Consider the following 16,523-nt stretch of genomic DNA (forward strand, 5'->3'; position numbering starts at 1 on the left):
GGTTATGTACCTGTGAGCGATGGAGGGCTTGTGTCCATCCTTGTGTCCTGGGATGTCTTCGTGGAGGTAGGCCAGGCCACGGGCCGCCGACTGAGCGATGTGGCACAGCTCATTCCATGAAACCACGTTGGCCTTCAGGTAGTCTGTCAGCGAGCCCTGAGTGGAGAGGAAGGACAGATGATGGGCAATGGACCCTCCAGCTTCCTTCCCAGCATATCAACATGTCAATAACATGTATCTGCAGTAAGATTATATACTGATGTATGACTTGATCTGGAGCAGGCCACATTTCCATGGTAACAGCAATATCACTCCTGGGCGGGCTTTCAGTAAAGCTCATGAGTCAGTTGTTGGAATCAATGAAACTGATGGCTCCTAGACGAACACATACAAGTTGCGATTGATGGTACAGACAGCACAGTCAAGCGTCTGGCGCCAGCATGACTGGGCGGCCTTCGCTGCAGCTCTGTGTTTATGAACTGACTCTAAATTTCCTACCACTGCACATGTATTGCTATTTTATTTCAGTTAGTTTATATTAATTACTACCTACAACAAGGAAGCGATGTTTTCAGAGCAGCTGGTTTGTAGGATTACGCAAAAAACTACTTGACTGATTTTCATGAATGTTAGGGAGGATGAGAACACGGGACACGGAAAAATCCATTAAATTTTGTGGGTAAGCCAACTTTTTCCCAGCTTTATTAACATTGAGAACATTTTTTGATACTGATGTAAAAAAAATGTGGCAAGAATGGACTATATTTTAGGGTGGGTCAAGCTAAAAGGGAGCATCCATTATTTTTGTATTTTTCATTTAATTGAATTGATTTTGTTCAGAGTTTTATTTTATTTTATTCTATATTGCATGATCACCCATTTATGTCACTGTCAATTCTCAGGAAATCTAAAATTCACTTTCATGGAACAATGCCAGGCGTATTTGCAGGGATATTATCGTTCCATAGGATAAGAAGTGACAAGCTTTAGTTCAGGGGGAGCTTTTTAAGCCTGGTGGAGGCCTTTAGTTTAGCTTTGCTGTCATAATATTCCTTACAGTCCCTGCTGTTGAGACTGCCCTTTCCCTTCAGGGGTAAATAAAAAGCAGAGAACATTCCAGACAATGAACTACTTTGCCTAAAAATTTCAGCTCAAATTTAAAATTTATTTTGGGTTTCTTGAGTTGAAAGTCCTTTTATCTGCTACTTGAATTTCAGGGTAATTTATGAAACATTTGAACTTTTCTAAACCCCATCACATTTGAATCAATTCAGGTAACAAACTGCACTGACCAAAATCATAGCGCTGTGACTGCAGAATTAGCTCAGGTGGACCGATCTATGTAATGCACCTGTGTCATTCTTCTTCGATATACAGCATCTTACATAATGTATGTCAAGAAGGTCACATCTGACAAGGCCAAAGGCAGATGCAGTTCAACTGAGAAACCACTAGAGGGCAAGCAGCACCAACACAAATCAAGTTAAGAAAATCTGATCAGTCCAGTTGTCCTGTTTTTGGATAATCAACGTCTGGAGTGCCAGCACATTCAATATTTTCAGTGTTAATTCTGTTTAATTATGAAAAAGCAGGTGACCATACAATGTTCCTTTGACAACCTGCTGTCTTAGCGTTGTGTTAAAGACAACAGAGGCATAATATCAAGGTAGTTTTTGTGGCAGCATGTGGCTTTTGAGGCGAGCCACTGCATGCTACCTCCACTCCTCGCACACCGAGCTGCTGCATCAAACATGGAGGCATAAATCAGCTGTCAGGAGTCATGAGCAAGGAGACTGCAATCACTGTTCCAGCTGTGTTACACAAGCCCAGCCCAGTGAACCAGCTCTTCCAGACCTGCTCAAGGAAGGAACAGCTCTGCAGATCAAAGTTATGAATCCTTCAAAGACCCAGTACAAAAGAAACAATTACTGAATGTATTTGATGAGCCACTTTATCGTGTTTCTGACATACTACTGCTCATATGACCTTGCTGAGCACTCCAAGACAAATTTCTGCAGTGTAATTTCTGCTTGGAGGGGTTATACAAATAAGAGTAGCACTTGTAGACTTTCAAAAGAGCGAAGTGGCTTACAGAGATTTGTATTATTAGCCTCGCACTACACCCACTCCCTGTAATTATTCAACCTATATTCATGCAGGGAAGGTTTCTTGAGCACAGCCATTCAAATTCTTGACCGGGCTGGGAACTTCAAGCAAGTGAAGCATACGAGAATCGCTCTCCACTTCGCCTGTAATGACCCTCAAAACACAGAGGCACTTAAAGTCCCAAATGCAGCAAAAAACCGTGGTTGAGTGAAGCAAGACGGGTCTCGCCAAGCTCTAGTCCACCCTCTCTGGATAAACACGGCTTAGAAAAGAGGGACAAAACATTGTTAAGTATGTGGATGAGCACTACAAATGTGCAGGTTTTCCTTCTGCCCAGTGTGCAACTTTTTTAGCAGGAGCTTTTCAGATATTCATACAAAAAACATGAGGCGATACAGTATGCTGACTATAATGTTTACAGGCGCTGCACTAACATGGAAACAGCACATTTAGATCTTGATGGACACATTTCTACGCTTCCAAACCTTTGAACCAAGAAATTCAGCTTATTTTTCCATCTTAAAGCGCCACAGTATTTTGATATATAACATTTTTATTTGTTTTACTCAGACTCTGCGACCAGCTATCCTCTCCTCCAACACTGTTGTCACAGCACTCTTTCCCTCTCTTTTGTCTTGTCAGATGCTTCATTCCAGAAAACTTGGAGGATTGTGTGACCTCCAAAAAGAAAAAGTACTACAGCACACCACTCAACAAGTCAAAAGTTCCTACTTGTAATACATATGGAGAAGCAATTGTGTGACATCACACCGCAACAATGGCAGAGGCCATGGAGGTGTACTGTGTAACTGTACCCAATAAACTAGGGGGCATTCAGACGGCGAATACCTCTGCAAAGGCAACCTCAGCTTTTTACACTACGTTGCATGGATCTGCTCCAAAATTTAAATTCTGGTGAAATTTGGGGCCACAGTCTGTAGTAAAAAACCTGGTAACAGACACACAAAAAGTACAAAAACTAAAATAATACCACACAGAGAAATCTGTTCTGCATGTAATTGATGTCACTAATGTTAGCCTTAGTAGCTAATGAAGGTAAGCGATTCCTGAAATGAACGTCATCAAGAGTATGAACACAAACATTGATAATGATAACCTGGCTTTGACTTTGAATGGAACAGAGTATTAGCTCAAAGCTAGAGCTAAAATTAAATAACCTTTATAATCAAATAGTACTGCGACATTCACTGCACTTTGGCATACACAAAAGGTTTGCCATAAAATAATGGATTTGATGGCAAAGCTATTGATGCTACCATCCAAAAGAGGTTTTTATTGTCATCTTTTTTGTTGATGGCATTGCTCTAAAATCACTTTCATGCCTGCAAATCTTTTGTGATTGACACAAATACTGTTTATTTCAACTGAGGAAATTCACTCATAAAATCAATAACCCAGATCAAAAGTAAGACAATTGCCCTATAGCATACCTTTTCATGGTAGGTGGTGATGAGCCACAACTCCAGGTCCAGGTTGTTGTTCCTCTTCTCCACACCGATAAAGTTCAGGATGTTTTCATGCTTCATGCCGCTCACACTGTAGATCTCATACTCATTCTGCCAAGACAGCTTGTCCTGGAGGAGAGAAGTGACAGGAGTTATTCCTATTAAAAGACACTTAATTAACACAGGTAATGTTGGAAAGTCATAAATATAACACAATATGAAGGCTCATCGCTTGCAGGAAAATAACTTTTATGTTGTAAAGCCTCATAGAGTTTTACATTCTTATTCAATCCATGAGCTTTCCACTCTAGACACAAACATCAGTTTCATACCTGGATGGGGAAGATCTTAACAGCGACATATTCGCTCAGCAGCTGGGCCTTCCACACGCAGCCGAAGTGCCCCCTGGCCTTCACCTCGATCAGCTGCAGCGGTTTGTGTCCAAGGATGGGGGATGGGGGCGAAGGCCCAGGATCCTGCAACAAGAGGGAGAGCAAAAAGAAAAAAACAGAAAGGAGGACAGTGTTATTCTTTATTTTTGCAGGGCATTAAAATAGCATGGGCTTACAGTGAAGGTGACCTGGTGTTTGGCTCTGCAACAGAGTGCTTGAGGAGCTTAGGCCAGCAGAATTATCTTCACATCTTCAATCAAACATACAAATTACATTTTTAGTTTTGCTTTAAAGTGATGCCTCTATATCTTTTATGCCATGGCGTTTCAATGCTGTTGCTTTATTTATTTTATGGGTTTACAGGTTGTTTTGCATTGCTCTGATGGTTTTGGAGAGTCTGTATAAGTTCACTATTACTACCACTGGAGTTTTTGGCAGTGAGGACATAGCATACCAAGCAGGGTTTACATTTATCCCATCCAAATTCAATTAAACCCCTTGGGGCTGCATTTGTTTGAGTTGATAGAAGCAGGACTGTAACTGGAAGGCTGCCAGCCTGAGGAGAAGTGAGTGGGGAGAGATCCAAAAGCCTTTGCTGCCCCTGAGCAAGGCATGTCATTGGTATGAAGCAGAGTTGGCTTCATGACTGATGAAAATGAAAATATTTAGTAGCCAGTGTCTCTGACCCTGACAGGTCAAACCTGATGTGTGAGCTGTATGTCCATGCTAATCTCATACAAACAAAAGTGAAAGCAAGGAGGCCAAGTGTTCCAAATCTTAAGTAGGTTAAACACAGCTGGTGATCTGGATTAAGCTGATCACTTTCACATGTGACTTCACGGAGAAGGGGGAACGAGGATAGCGAAACATGGAGAGAGGGGAGGGAGGGGAAGGTTAAAGCATAGCATGCACAGAGGGAGTCACATTTCCAAAGGATAAAAGGAAAAGGAGGAAGACTGGCACATGATTGATGGCCTTTGATGAAAGCAGATACAGCTGCTGTAAATTCTCCATTTTATTTCCCTGCCTCTGCAGGGATACTGTCAGTTTAAAAAGAAAAAGGTATCTTCCTCCAATGTTCATGTTTTTACTTGAACAGAGGGGCTCGATAAGCCAGAGCAGGTTTCAGGACCCTGAGGCTCACAGGATCCGCTCAAACACTATGATAACATATCAAAAGTGCACGCTTGTCAATCCAACTTTCCATAAAATGCCCTTTTTGAGTTGGTTGCTCTTGAGTGACAGACCAGGCTCTTGCACCTCTGTTGCATGGGGAACTGTGGGTAAATTTCAGCACTCACAGAATACCTCTACTTAATTTACCATCACAGCTTTGGCATACCAACCTCTCTTGAAGACAAACACAGGAGAAAACTGAGCTAAAGCAATGCTAGCAGCATGCATGCATGCTGTAGATCATTTAGCAACAATGAAGGGTTTGATTTTTATTAAGCTGGGATCAGACACAGGCTCTTTAGTGCACACAAAAAAGTCAGAAGTAAATCTTAAATCTATTGGTTCACTATGAACCACAATCATCGGATTTTCAAAAAGAGAGAGGCATTCATGTCTTCAGATGTCTAAGTAACGCAACAGAAAATTTGTTCATCATGAGGAAATAAAGTAATTAAATCTGCGACATTACAGGCTTCGCTATTCAACTGCTATGAAGGGCGACACAAAACATTGGGCACTGGAAATCTTAGCGGACACAATTTGTAGAACAATCAGGCACTTAATTATAAAAAAGGAGCACAACATTACTTCTATTCAAGCCAATGATTAAATCTCACGTCAGAATGTCATTATTGTTTTATACAAGCTTGTTCCTTCAAGCAACGACAGATAATTTTGCCCCCTTGTGTTTCCAAGTGGTATTATGTGTCTCGTTTTCATCAGAGACAAGCAGTAACTGTATAAACCAAAGCATCAACACTTTTCTGTTGAACACAGTAATGACCACAGCAGCCGGAGTTGAGGTGGAGTAACAGAAAACATCAGAAGAACACTAAAGCTAAAGCTCCTAAACTGAATGGACTTCAAAAAAATTATGGGACAAAGACATTGAGAGAGATTGATGAGGAAATATGGAACAAGACGACATAATCTTGTTGAATCTCTACAGCAAAGTCCAATGACATCTTTCTAACTTCAAAGTTTTACATCTGTTCCAATGAACTCCAAAATACACGGTAAAGTCAAAACTACAGGGGGCCCGTTGGATACCTGGATGTGGTGATGAAGATATGATTTCAAAGATGTATTTGCACAATGGCAAAATATAAATTACACACACACACACACACACACACACACACACACACACACACACACACACACACACACACACACACACACACAAAAATGACGACGAGGTCCAAGTCTTGGAAACGACAAACCACAACTGTGGGGCTTTTTCAGTTGACTATTTCATCTTGATCTTCATGGGTCTTCATGCTGCAGTCAAATGCAGATGACATTGGTCCATAACGAAATTTTTAGTGTGAGGAAAAATCTGTATTTTTGTTTAAAACAGGCCTAATATTTACTCTTCAAAACACCAAACTGCCCCACGGGAATCGTCTAATCAGTTTTTGAGTCAGTGCTGGAGCGGTACATACTTCTGCAGTGGGTACTGAAGTTTATTTTCACGAACCCTGAATGAGTGAAAACCTATATGCTGTTATATCAACTACCCAAAAAGTGCAGAGAGGGCAAGGGGGGACTGAAGTGGGAGCTTATGTGTTTGCTTAAAGCTCTTTTTCCCTCTAACAGAGAGCTGTAAAGCAGACCTGCTGTCACTACTTTCACACCAATGCCAGCCAAATGATGGGGAACATTACCCACAATGGTTATGAGCTTGGATTACGGACTGAACCAAATGGTCAGGTGTTGGCATCTTGAAAAACATCTTCAAGAACACATTGTGCAGATCAAAATCATGATCTATGGTTTCACAGAAATGTTTCACCACATCTACTTTCACGGCTGTTTTGTAAATGTGAGAATGTACTGTGGGGAACTTTGGTGGAGACAAGGTTGAGATTAATTAAAATCTCTCTCATGTATTCTAGACAGCAGAGCACCAGAGGTTACTACATTTATCTTGGGTTTCACTGGCTCCTGATCAGAACGTTATGTTGACTTCATCACATCAAAAAGTTAGCTTACAGTGCAGTGAGTGATCCCCGATTTATCCACTGAACTCAAAGGATTTGTCCTCGGCGGGGTGTAATTTCAGACCTTGCGTATGAATGTATTTGGCAACACTCATTCAGTCATTTGGCAGCACTGTCTGGCTTTAAGAATAACTGACATCAAATGGACTGAGGTCTGGTTTCTCCTACTTTGGACTTTTGGATAAACCTTCAGCAGCAGACATAATAAGATACAATATGAAGGGTTTAAGAGTTTATGCTCCCACAAATGGATGAATGTACTGTCCAAGCCTGCATGAACTTATTGGCTGGGTTTCCATCGACATCTTTTAAGTGCATTTTGATGGTTTGTTGATGCAGAGGCCAATATTTAGCAAAAATAGGAGGTTGGTTTTGCACTTAACAGTAGATGGAAATACCTTTTCTGAATAAGTTCTATCTTCAGCCCATCTCCCTCCAAACTGTCCCAACCATGGATGTAGTCATAAAAATACTGTTGGGTTGGGGAAATGAGATAGGAAAGCCAATCAAAAACAAGAGTGACTCAATCAACTGGCTAATTAGTGGGTGAAAACACCACTGAGTGGACTTTGGGGGGTGCATTTTATGAGAAGTCATGTGTTCATCACTGGTCATGCTGTGACATGGCAAGAAGAGACAGAGGGAAGAGAAGGAGACATACGTTTTGGTTTGGGCCAAAAACCTCATTAGTGGGTTCTGAATTAATGAATTATTGGTGCTAATGCAAGAAATGGTTCCAAATAAGGTTCACAAGCCCATGGCCTGCCAATGGAGAGGGCCTAAGAGTGAGCATTCACCTCACGTGACTGCTATGATGGTGCAGAGAGAGGAAGCTGTTTTCACTCATCCTCCAAAGGTTTAACAATTTACATTCAGTTCATGATCTGGAAGGAAAAATACTCATTTAAACACCTCGACAATCATTTTGCAAAGACAGATTCCTGTGCATTTTGTTTTGACTGAATCACCAGTTATTGGCCAGAAAGGAAGTCTTCAGGAGATATGTTTTCTATATTTTATGTCACTGGGATTCTGGCGGCCATCAAAGCAGCCATAGTTGCACCACGTTATCTTTTCTGTTCTCGCTGTGCTGCTCAACACGGCTCATCAGGTCTGCACGAATGTCACAAAGACAAATTCTTCTGTGGCCATTGTGCATGACGAAATATGTGATAGGGACTGGGATCATGATGAGCATGAGAAAATGATCAGAGAGGGACTCTGCGGCATTCAAAATACCAGCATTCTTCATGGGTACAATCATGTTGAAGCCTAAAGACCCAAGCCAAATTCCTACACACTTGAGATACTTGGCAACCGACCTGGAAGACATGATTTTGACATGAAAATAATGACTGACGACGGTGTTGGTGTTATCCTCCACAGCCGCACGAATGAGAGTTTTCTTCACACTTGAGATGATCCTGATGTTTATGTGCACTAAAAACCAGCACTAGCTTTTCTATCTGCATTGGTTAGGTGGCCCAGTTCGGCCAGGCCAAGTCCAGACCTCCCTCAGGAGACACCGGATCCCTTGTCCGATCACAGGGCGCCATGGCCTCAAACGGAGGTGCATTACACTTAGTCAGCACAAAACAGGAAACAGGAAAACAGAATCTGCTGCTTCACGCCGTTCTTCCCAACACTAGACCATCTCCCATATCCTAATCAAGTTACACATTCATCTATTAAATCAGAACAGCAGTGGGTTCGTTTGAATTAAAGTTCAACTTTAGCGTGACATGCGTGCACAGCTGACAGTTTAAAGGTTAGACCAGCTGAAATAGCTCCAACATAAACTTCGGTTAAAACCTAAATCTGAACACATAGTAGGAAGTTCGCAGCCTTTTGAAAGGCAGGATAATGGAGGATTTTCTGACACTTTAACCAGTCAATGTCAATCTCGGAATTTTACACGATCCAAGGTCATGGGCTGCGATTATTCTAAGGCTTTGTCCAATGTTATCAACCTTTTTGTGTAAGGGGAGTCAAGGTAAGCTTTTAAAGATTGGTTTCTTTGCTATTGTGAATCAAAATATCCAAATACAAATGAACAAAACAAGCTACAAAGTGATAAAAATCAGTGCTGTTAAATGAGAGTTGAAAATGTCAGTTTCTGTGAAAATATTTAGACTACACTGGACGTGACCTCAAAGTGGTTTGGATAAATCTTGTGTTTTTTGTGCAATGAAATATCCATGCAGATTTAACGTCCAACAAACGTATTTCAACATGTGTGGATTTTACAACCCAACCTCAGGAACAACTAACAAAATATCAAATTTGATCATCTCGCTATTATTCTTTTATTGAGCCCTCAGAGCTCATACTGTAAGCTCATAGCCCACACCATTAATATTCAATTGTTCATTAATATTCAGGTATTTGTGAAGAAATTTCCCAAGATATTCTAGCACTTTCCATTTTCAAATTCTGACTTTTCCAGGTTTTTCATGACTTTATGAACCCTGCAATGTACTGTCGTTAATATGAAATTCGACAGTCAGTCAGGGTCTTAAATCCCTCAGAAATTCTCAGTTATCGAGTGAGCTATTAAGTTTTAAAAAGTGAAAGATGCCAGTAATTTCTGCAGCCCTGCTTCTACTCCAATTTGATAAATTGTGAGTCACATTTGTAAATGCTCCTCTTCTACTTAAGCAATTTATACACAGAGACTTGAACACTGTTCCAGGTGATGCTCCTGCTGCAAAAATGTATTCTGCACTCTTCATTCTGCATGAGGCGGAAAAACATGCTGAAGTTTCCGGCACAACCATCTCTGCTCTGTCTCTGCATGGGAAACATGGCGAGGCAGCCATAGGTCGAGCAGATACCTTTCTGGAAACTGGGTCACATCACACACAGTACGTTACATAAACATCACATGTGGACATTCACACAAAAAAAAAGGGGGGGGGGGGCTGCATTTGGAGCCGTGTTGGCCACTTTCCACCATGCACAATACATTTTTGGCAGGGAGCACAAAAACATCCATGCATGCAATAAACCCAGGCAGAAAAACAAAAAACAAAACAACAACAGACAGAAATGTGTTACAAAGCGAGTAAACAAGACGCTGTTGGAAAGCAAAGAGAATAACAAAATGACGGTCTGGGATTGAGGTGGAGAATTCATACCAAGCTCTGAACCCAAAAAGAGAGGGAAATTAATAGTGTTTCAACTTCAATTGAACTGCTCTTACCTCCACCATAATGTGAAAGGGGTGCTTGATGAAAAAGAACATAAGAAGCAAACAGAGAAATTATTGCTATTTTCTGTCAGTTAGTGGATGAAATAGAGGCAGATAAAAGGTAGGAGATGACGGATCGTCCCCGAACAACCTCTCTCTCTCTGGCTCTCACTCCAAATACTACCCTGGGACACATGAAGGAGCATAGGTCTGTCTGTGGGCTTTGTAATCCCCCATGGATCTCACACGTTTCTAATTAACATACCGCTCACGGCAAGATGGCACATTTAAGGAACTTAAAGGATGTTATTAAGCAAAGCAACTTAACATAAATTAGGTGGTGTAACAGGAACAAAAACTGTTTCATGATCACAAGCATGAAGTTTGGAGATGCATCCACTTATTCTCAAGGATACACAGATACAGTATTTTGGGTACAGAAAGTGAATGAATGTGGTTCTAGAATCTTTAGGCAGAATTGATGTCCATCTAAATGAGGGTTGCTTCCACTTTCAACAGACTAAATTGAAGATTTTTTCAGACCTCTCTGAATAAAATTCAAGCACTTTATCACAGCCATAACAAAAGTGCCCAATTTCTCGCTGGTGTTCAGATAAATTCCAATGGGACTGTAAGGTTGGGTACTGTTGATCTAGTTTCATATGAGCTGTTTGGGAGAACTGATACAGGATATTACCATTATTGCCCAGACATTCCCCTTCAACACATTTAATATGATACAGTTCTAAAAACATACTATTAACTTCCAGATCATATAAACTTGTAAGAAAAATGCAAATTTAACATTTTTCCATACTTTTTGTAGACCCTGCAGGAATCCTGGTCTCTTACTCATGGTTACTAATAAATTATGGCGATCATCATAGAGACACCACGAATAATTTTCACTATCCATCCACGCAGCTCCATTTCAGAGCATTCCTGGGTAGGGAAAGGTGTCATGTGGAGGGCAGTAACACACCATTCCCTGTAATGTTCTTGCCTTTATTCACAATACAGCTTTCCCAGCACATTCCCTGGAATGTTACTCGGTTTATAAGTGGGAATTTGGAGGGCAGATTTGCTTGAAAATTGATTCTGGCTCTCATTCACACATGGCCCCTTCCTGAAAAAATGCTTTTACACTTTGGGGAAAGGCTGCAGGTATGGATGAGGTTTACAAGGACAACTAGAGAGACAGAACATCAAACCCAGGGACTCGATAAATTCACACGCTGAGGCAGCATTTCTGTGTTTAAAAAAAAAAGCAAAGTGCCATATTTTAGCCATTGCTTTACGGATAATGAAAATTAGTATTTTTTTTCTAAACCTCATTTTGAGGAATTAAATGCAAGTCACTAATCTATCTCTCAAGAAAGAATCTTCAAGTATTTCATACTATAGAAACACAGGACCTTTGCCCAAATAAGATGGTATACCAAGTTTTTACGTGATAATATCGGCGATTCCTTTCCCATCACCAGCAGAAAAGTGTCACATCTCTTCATATGCATGTAGTTAGCAACCAGTTAGTATGAATTTAGCACAACCATGTCTATCGCCTGTTAGCCTGCCTAAAAAGATCGTGACACGCAAGTGTGTTTACAGTACTTGCATGCAAGCAGCATGTCTATCTGGAAGTCTTATTTCAATAACTTCCAATCAGTGTTAACCAGTGAATAGCCATGGCAACTGCACTTATTCAACCTGGGATGGATAACCATTGCACTCTTACAAACAGAAGACAAAATCCAGATGTTATTGCGTGTTATGGTACAAATAAGCGCAAAAGTCTGCACAGTCTCAAAAGAGAAATAATTGAGATCCCACTAGTTCACTTCTTTACCAACACAAACCAGAATCAAGCTGTTGAATGTTAGAGACCAGCAGTTGTTTCAGAGCTCTAGGGAAAGCTGCACTCAGACAAACACATAAGTAGCCCCATGATAAAGAAATGGATTCGATCTGTAAGATGCTTAAAGATGACACAACACGGTCCCAGTTGAAAAATGGCCAGATTTATGTTAAAGTGCTGCAGCTCCAGGACTCCTCATGTGAAAGCTGTGGGTTAGTGTACTCAGACAGAATCAATTCCAGTTTGCTTCCACTTTGCACTGTGATGTGAATAATGGAGGCTCGGTGGCAAATATGCAGCCCACAATACACCACAGTCATAATGACTTTTCTGGATGCGACCGGCTCCACCGGATGTGAGTTTTTGGGGACTGGTGCATATGTGTGCAAGAAAAACCAACATGGAATTTGTGTGTTGTTGGAAGCAACTCCACTCAACTGTATCACCTCCAGCTCTCTTCAAGTGAATCAGACAACTATATGTGAAAGGTATGACGGGAGTTCCTCCTTCCACTAATGATGATGAAGTGAGTCATCAAGATTGCGTGCTTTGTTACCAAACTGAAAACAAAAGGCAGCAACGAAAACATTCATGCTATTTACTGCCTATGTGACAAACTGAGGGTATAAGAAGAGCAAAAATGCAGATATTTACAACAATAACATGACACTGTGGATCTATCTTTGTCCCTTTGTTTGTACCATCTGCATCTGCTTGTTTATGACATAATCACATTCCTTTTAATTAGAGATTTAGATGAAATGCGCCATTTAGAAAGGCCACACACTGCACTTGGCCCACAGATGTTGTTGGAGACGACACTGGCACCAATGATACTGACAACAGTGTCCTTAAATGTGCATTAAGTCGCAGCAGGTGTAGGCAAAATACATGAATATTAATCGTTAAATAGCTCTACATATAGTCTTTTGTAAGCGATGTGATTACTGACCAAACACTATTAGTGATGGCTGTCTGTATGTCGACATAGTCAAGACTTATTTTAACAAAGTGTAACTCACTTAATTTCCCTTTAAATGCCTTTGGACAATTCATGCATGCAACTTACAGGAAGAGCTCAGTATTTTATTGTTGGGTATTAGATGTGAACAGTAATAATCATGATTGTGGTGAAATTATGGGTTTACATTTACCAGGGTTCATATGCATTTTTACCTGAATCTACATTCTTTTTCTACGACATTTCCATGACTGAAAATTTCATGCCCAGATATTCTCTGAAACATCAGTTTACAAATGAGAAGTATGTAAGGAAATCCATGTTAAAGTTTACATGTGTATGTCTAACTAAAACTAATGACAGGCTACCTAGTTTTACAAAAATCAATATCAACCAAACTGAACCACAGGTACACTAATATTCAAGTATTTGTGAAGCCTATTTCTATGACCTTTCCAAAATGCTTTCAGTCTTTCTTTTAAAAATAAAATAAAAGTTTTCCAGGCCCAGAAATTACAGTTTTGAAATTTCATCACTCTTCCAGGTTTGTCATGACTGTATGGACCCTAATTCTATTATAAGTGTTGCTTATTACACTCGCCAAGGAGGTCATGTCTCGCTGTTTTTATAAAATGTGTCCTTGGCTATGTGCTTGACAGAACTCTCTTTTAGCTTTCAAAAATTTAGATAATTTGTTTCGCAAGGTTTGATTCAGTAAGCTGTGGTGGAACAGGCCAAGTTATGGTGGCTACAAGCTTTCCTGAATGACTTTGCAAGAGTGAACTATTTCGGTGATTGTGATTGAGTCACCTCTGCTTTTTTAATACAGCCCTGTGGTGCAACACGAAAACACATTCTTCATCAACGCCCCCCAAAAATAGACAGAAATAAATCACTCCCCATGTCCCCTCCTGCTGCCTCGGCCAATCTCCGCAGTTTTGCCGTCTACCACATTAGAAATCCATTCCTAAACGAGCTTTGGAGGCAAGATAAAAGATCGCAAATACATCTGTTTGTTCAAGGCGCTTTCATGTGGCACGCGGGTGGGGTTTACGGCACCTTCTACAAAGGCTTTTAAATACATTCCCGCACAAGTGACCTTGTTTTCTCTTCCTGTCCTTGTGCACCTACTCATTCATGTGCTAATATGCGCACACATATGCACAAATTATACACATCTGACAGGACTCATCTTGGCCCATGTGTGATTTGATGAATCTTTTAACGTCATCATGCATCATCTCATCCACTCCTCGTTGACCTGGTTTTAGGATGTTCATTTATTCATTTCCAGGTAAGATGCTCCACAAGCATCTTAGAAGTGTAGTTTTTCAATTGAACGCTTTTTAAAAACCCTACTATCTTTGTGTATTGAGCAAATTCAATAACTAAGTTGAGAGAATTGCATGTCTCTCCTCACTCCCTCCCCCGCACTCCCCACCGCCACTCTCTGAGGCAGAGCTGCGAGTGTCTCTGTGTTTAGTTTTGTTTGCCTATATAAAGCCTCATCAATAATGCAGCGGCCCCTGACTCCTCTTCCATACGGTAGAAGCTCTGCATGGGTTTTCTTTTTCCCTTGCTGCTGAGGAGCAGAGAATAAGCTCTGCTGCTACTCGTGAGCTAAAACTGCCACAGAATCACAAAATTAATAAGGAATATGAAAGAGAAGCCTTGTCTTCACTGTAACAAAAAGTGGAGATTTTTGATGTTTTTGAGAGGGTGGAGGAAGTGACCTGGAAGGTGATTTGAGTGAAGACATAAAAAAAATGATTTAAAGTGTTGATATGAGGTTTTTATGACTTCAAAACTGGAGAAAAGCTGATGACAACAAATGACAGATAAGAACTAAGGTGTAATGTGTGTGGGAATAAGGGAGAAGTGGTGAAAGGGAAACAAGTACAAGGCTGGATGTGGGTCAACATTGTGGTCAATATGAACAGCACAGTACCTATTCTAAAATTTGAGTGATAGAGGACTCTCGTGTAATTAAAAGCCAATTTGATATGAAATGCACTCCCCCAATGAAGTGCTGGCACCCTCATCTGATGCATTCATGTTCGGTCTGTCCGCTCAAAAGAAGTGTCCAAGAAAAAGACAAAAAAAAAAAAAAGACTCATCTCTTTCCTTCTCCCAACTTTGACAGTGAAGCAGTTACCTCAACTTTCCACACAGTGTGTCTGTTCTAGCTGACCCTAACTTTGTCACTCTGCTGTGTGGGGCAGGAAAGGCCAAGACTGATTCAGCCCACGAAGAAAAAGGATCAGCGTTGAAGTTGAAGGTTGGGTAGATGCAGGAGGCAGAAGACTGTGCTTCACTGTCTCAAACTGCAAACCTGAACAATAATTACCCTCCAACAACTTATCCAGGAGTGCCCAAATTGGGCCCTGCGTTAACAAGGTTGGATTGGGTCTGAAAGATGAAAAATGAAAATAATAAAAGTAACAATAATAATACTAATAATAAAAAATATAAAATCATTACAAATTAAACTGGAAATCACTTCCAAAATTGTGTTTTTTGTGACAGAGAAATGCATTTTAAGTTAAGTAGCATCCCTATTCATCATTACAGATGTTGAATTTGTATTTTTGATAATATTGCATACGCTGTGTACGCTTGTGTTCTCCTGGTTCCAAATGTTTCAAAAATAGACAAATAAGGTAATAGAAATGCTTTTTGGGTAACTTAACTTTGACGACTACTCGGTTTACTGTCCAAACCTCGACGTATGTATCTTGAAGGGTGAAATTATTTGCCACACAGGAACTGAAGCGTCTTAAATTTCCTCAGTGTTTGCAATAAGCAATGGTCACCGTGTCTGAACAGACAATAAGAGGACTTCTACCACCAGTAACTTTTAAGAAAAAGGACCCCAGACTGTTTGATTGACAAGTAACCTCAGCGATGAGGAGCACTGATGAGGACATGATAAGTGCCCAGGAGTCATGGAGTCTGAAGACATGGAGAAATGGTAAAGGAGATACTCTAGTCTGAGTTTTAAGTGTAAATTTTTCACCCTGGTGGGACTTACATGTGTGGGGACGAGGGCTGCTGGATACGCCAACTTGTGGTGTCTCCACATCCAAAAAGAGAAGAGGACGACAGCAGCCAAGCCTATAATGGGGACCAGGGAGTAAAGCAGAGTGCTGAAGAGCTGGGGCTTCGGGGAAAATGGGTTGGAGGTGGCTGCAGGAAGAGAAAAGATAGTGAAGTCAAATTAACACTTTTTGTTGTTGTTGCTTTTTTCAAATAAAAAAATTGACATAAGGAGAAAACAAAGAGGAAAAAAGAAAGAGTGTGCCTGATTGGCCTGACATTGGTGCTACATCATCTCTAAGTGCAGCTTACTGCCACTGTGCTTAGGGCTCATATCA

General features: G+C 40.7%; 1 protein-coding gene across 2 annotated transcripts in view; it reads right to left on the reverse strand.

The window, feature by feature from the left end:
- The window catches only part of acvr2ab (activin A receptor type 2Ab), a 51,165-nt gene that overhangs the window by 8,199 nt on the left and 26,443 nt on the right, over positions 1-16,523 (reverse strand). The window contains exons 4-8 of one of the 2 annotated variants that reach the window (XM_086202338.1): positions 16,181-16,335; positions 10,346-10,369; positions 3,905-4,048; positions 3,558-3,701; positions 11-156 (exon numbers count right to left, since the gene is read on the reverse strand). In XM_086202338.1, the coding sequence (XP_086058464.1) occupies positions 11-156; positions 3,558-3,701; positions 3,905-4,048; positions 10,346-10,369; positions 16,181-16,335 (613 nt within the window). The remainder of the gene's footprint in view (positions 1-10; positions 157-3,557; positions 3,702-3,904; positions 4,049-10,345; positions 10,370-16,180; positions 16,336-16,523) is intronic. The other variant, XM_086202341.1, reaches the window with a different exon arrangement.

Source organism: Aulostomus chinensis, chromosome 1, assembly GCF_037954235.1.
Source record: "Aulostomus chinensis isolate RoL2024-O1b breed Wild chromosome 1, RoL_Achi_v1.0, whole genome shotgun sequence".
In the NCBI taxonomy this organism is placed as follows: domain Eukaryota; kingdom Metazoa; phylum Chordata; class Actinopteri; order Syngnathiformes; family Aulostomidae; genus Aulostomus; species Aulostomus chinensis.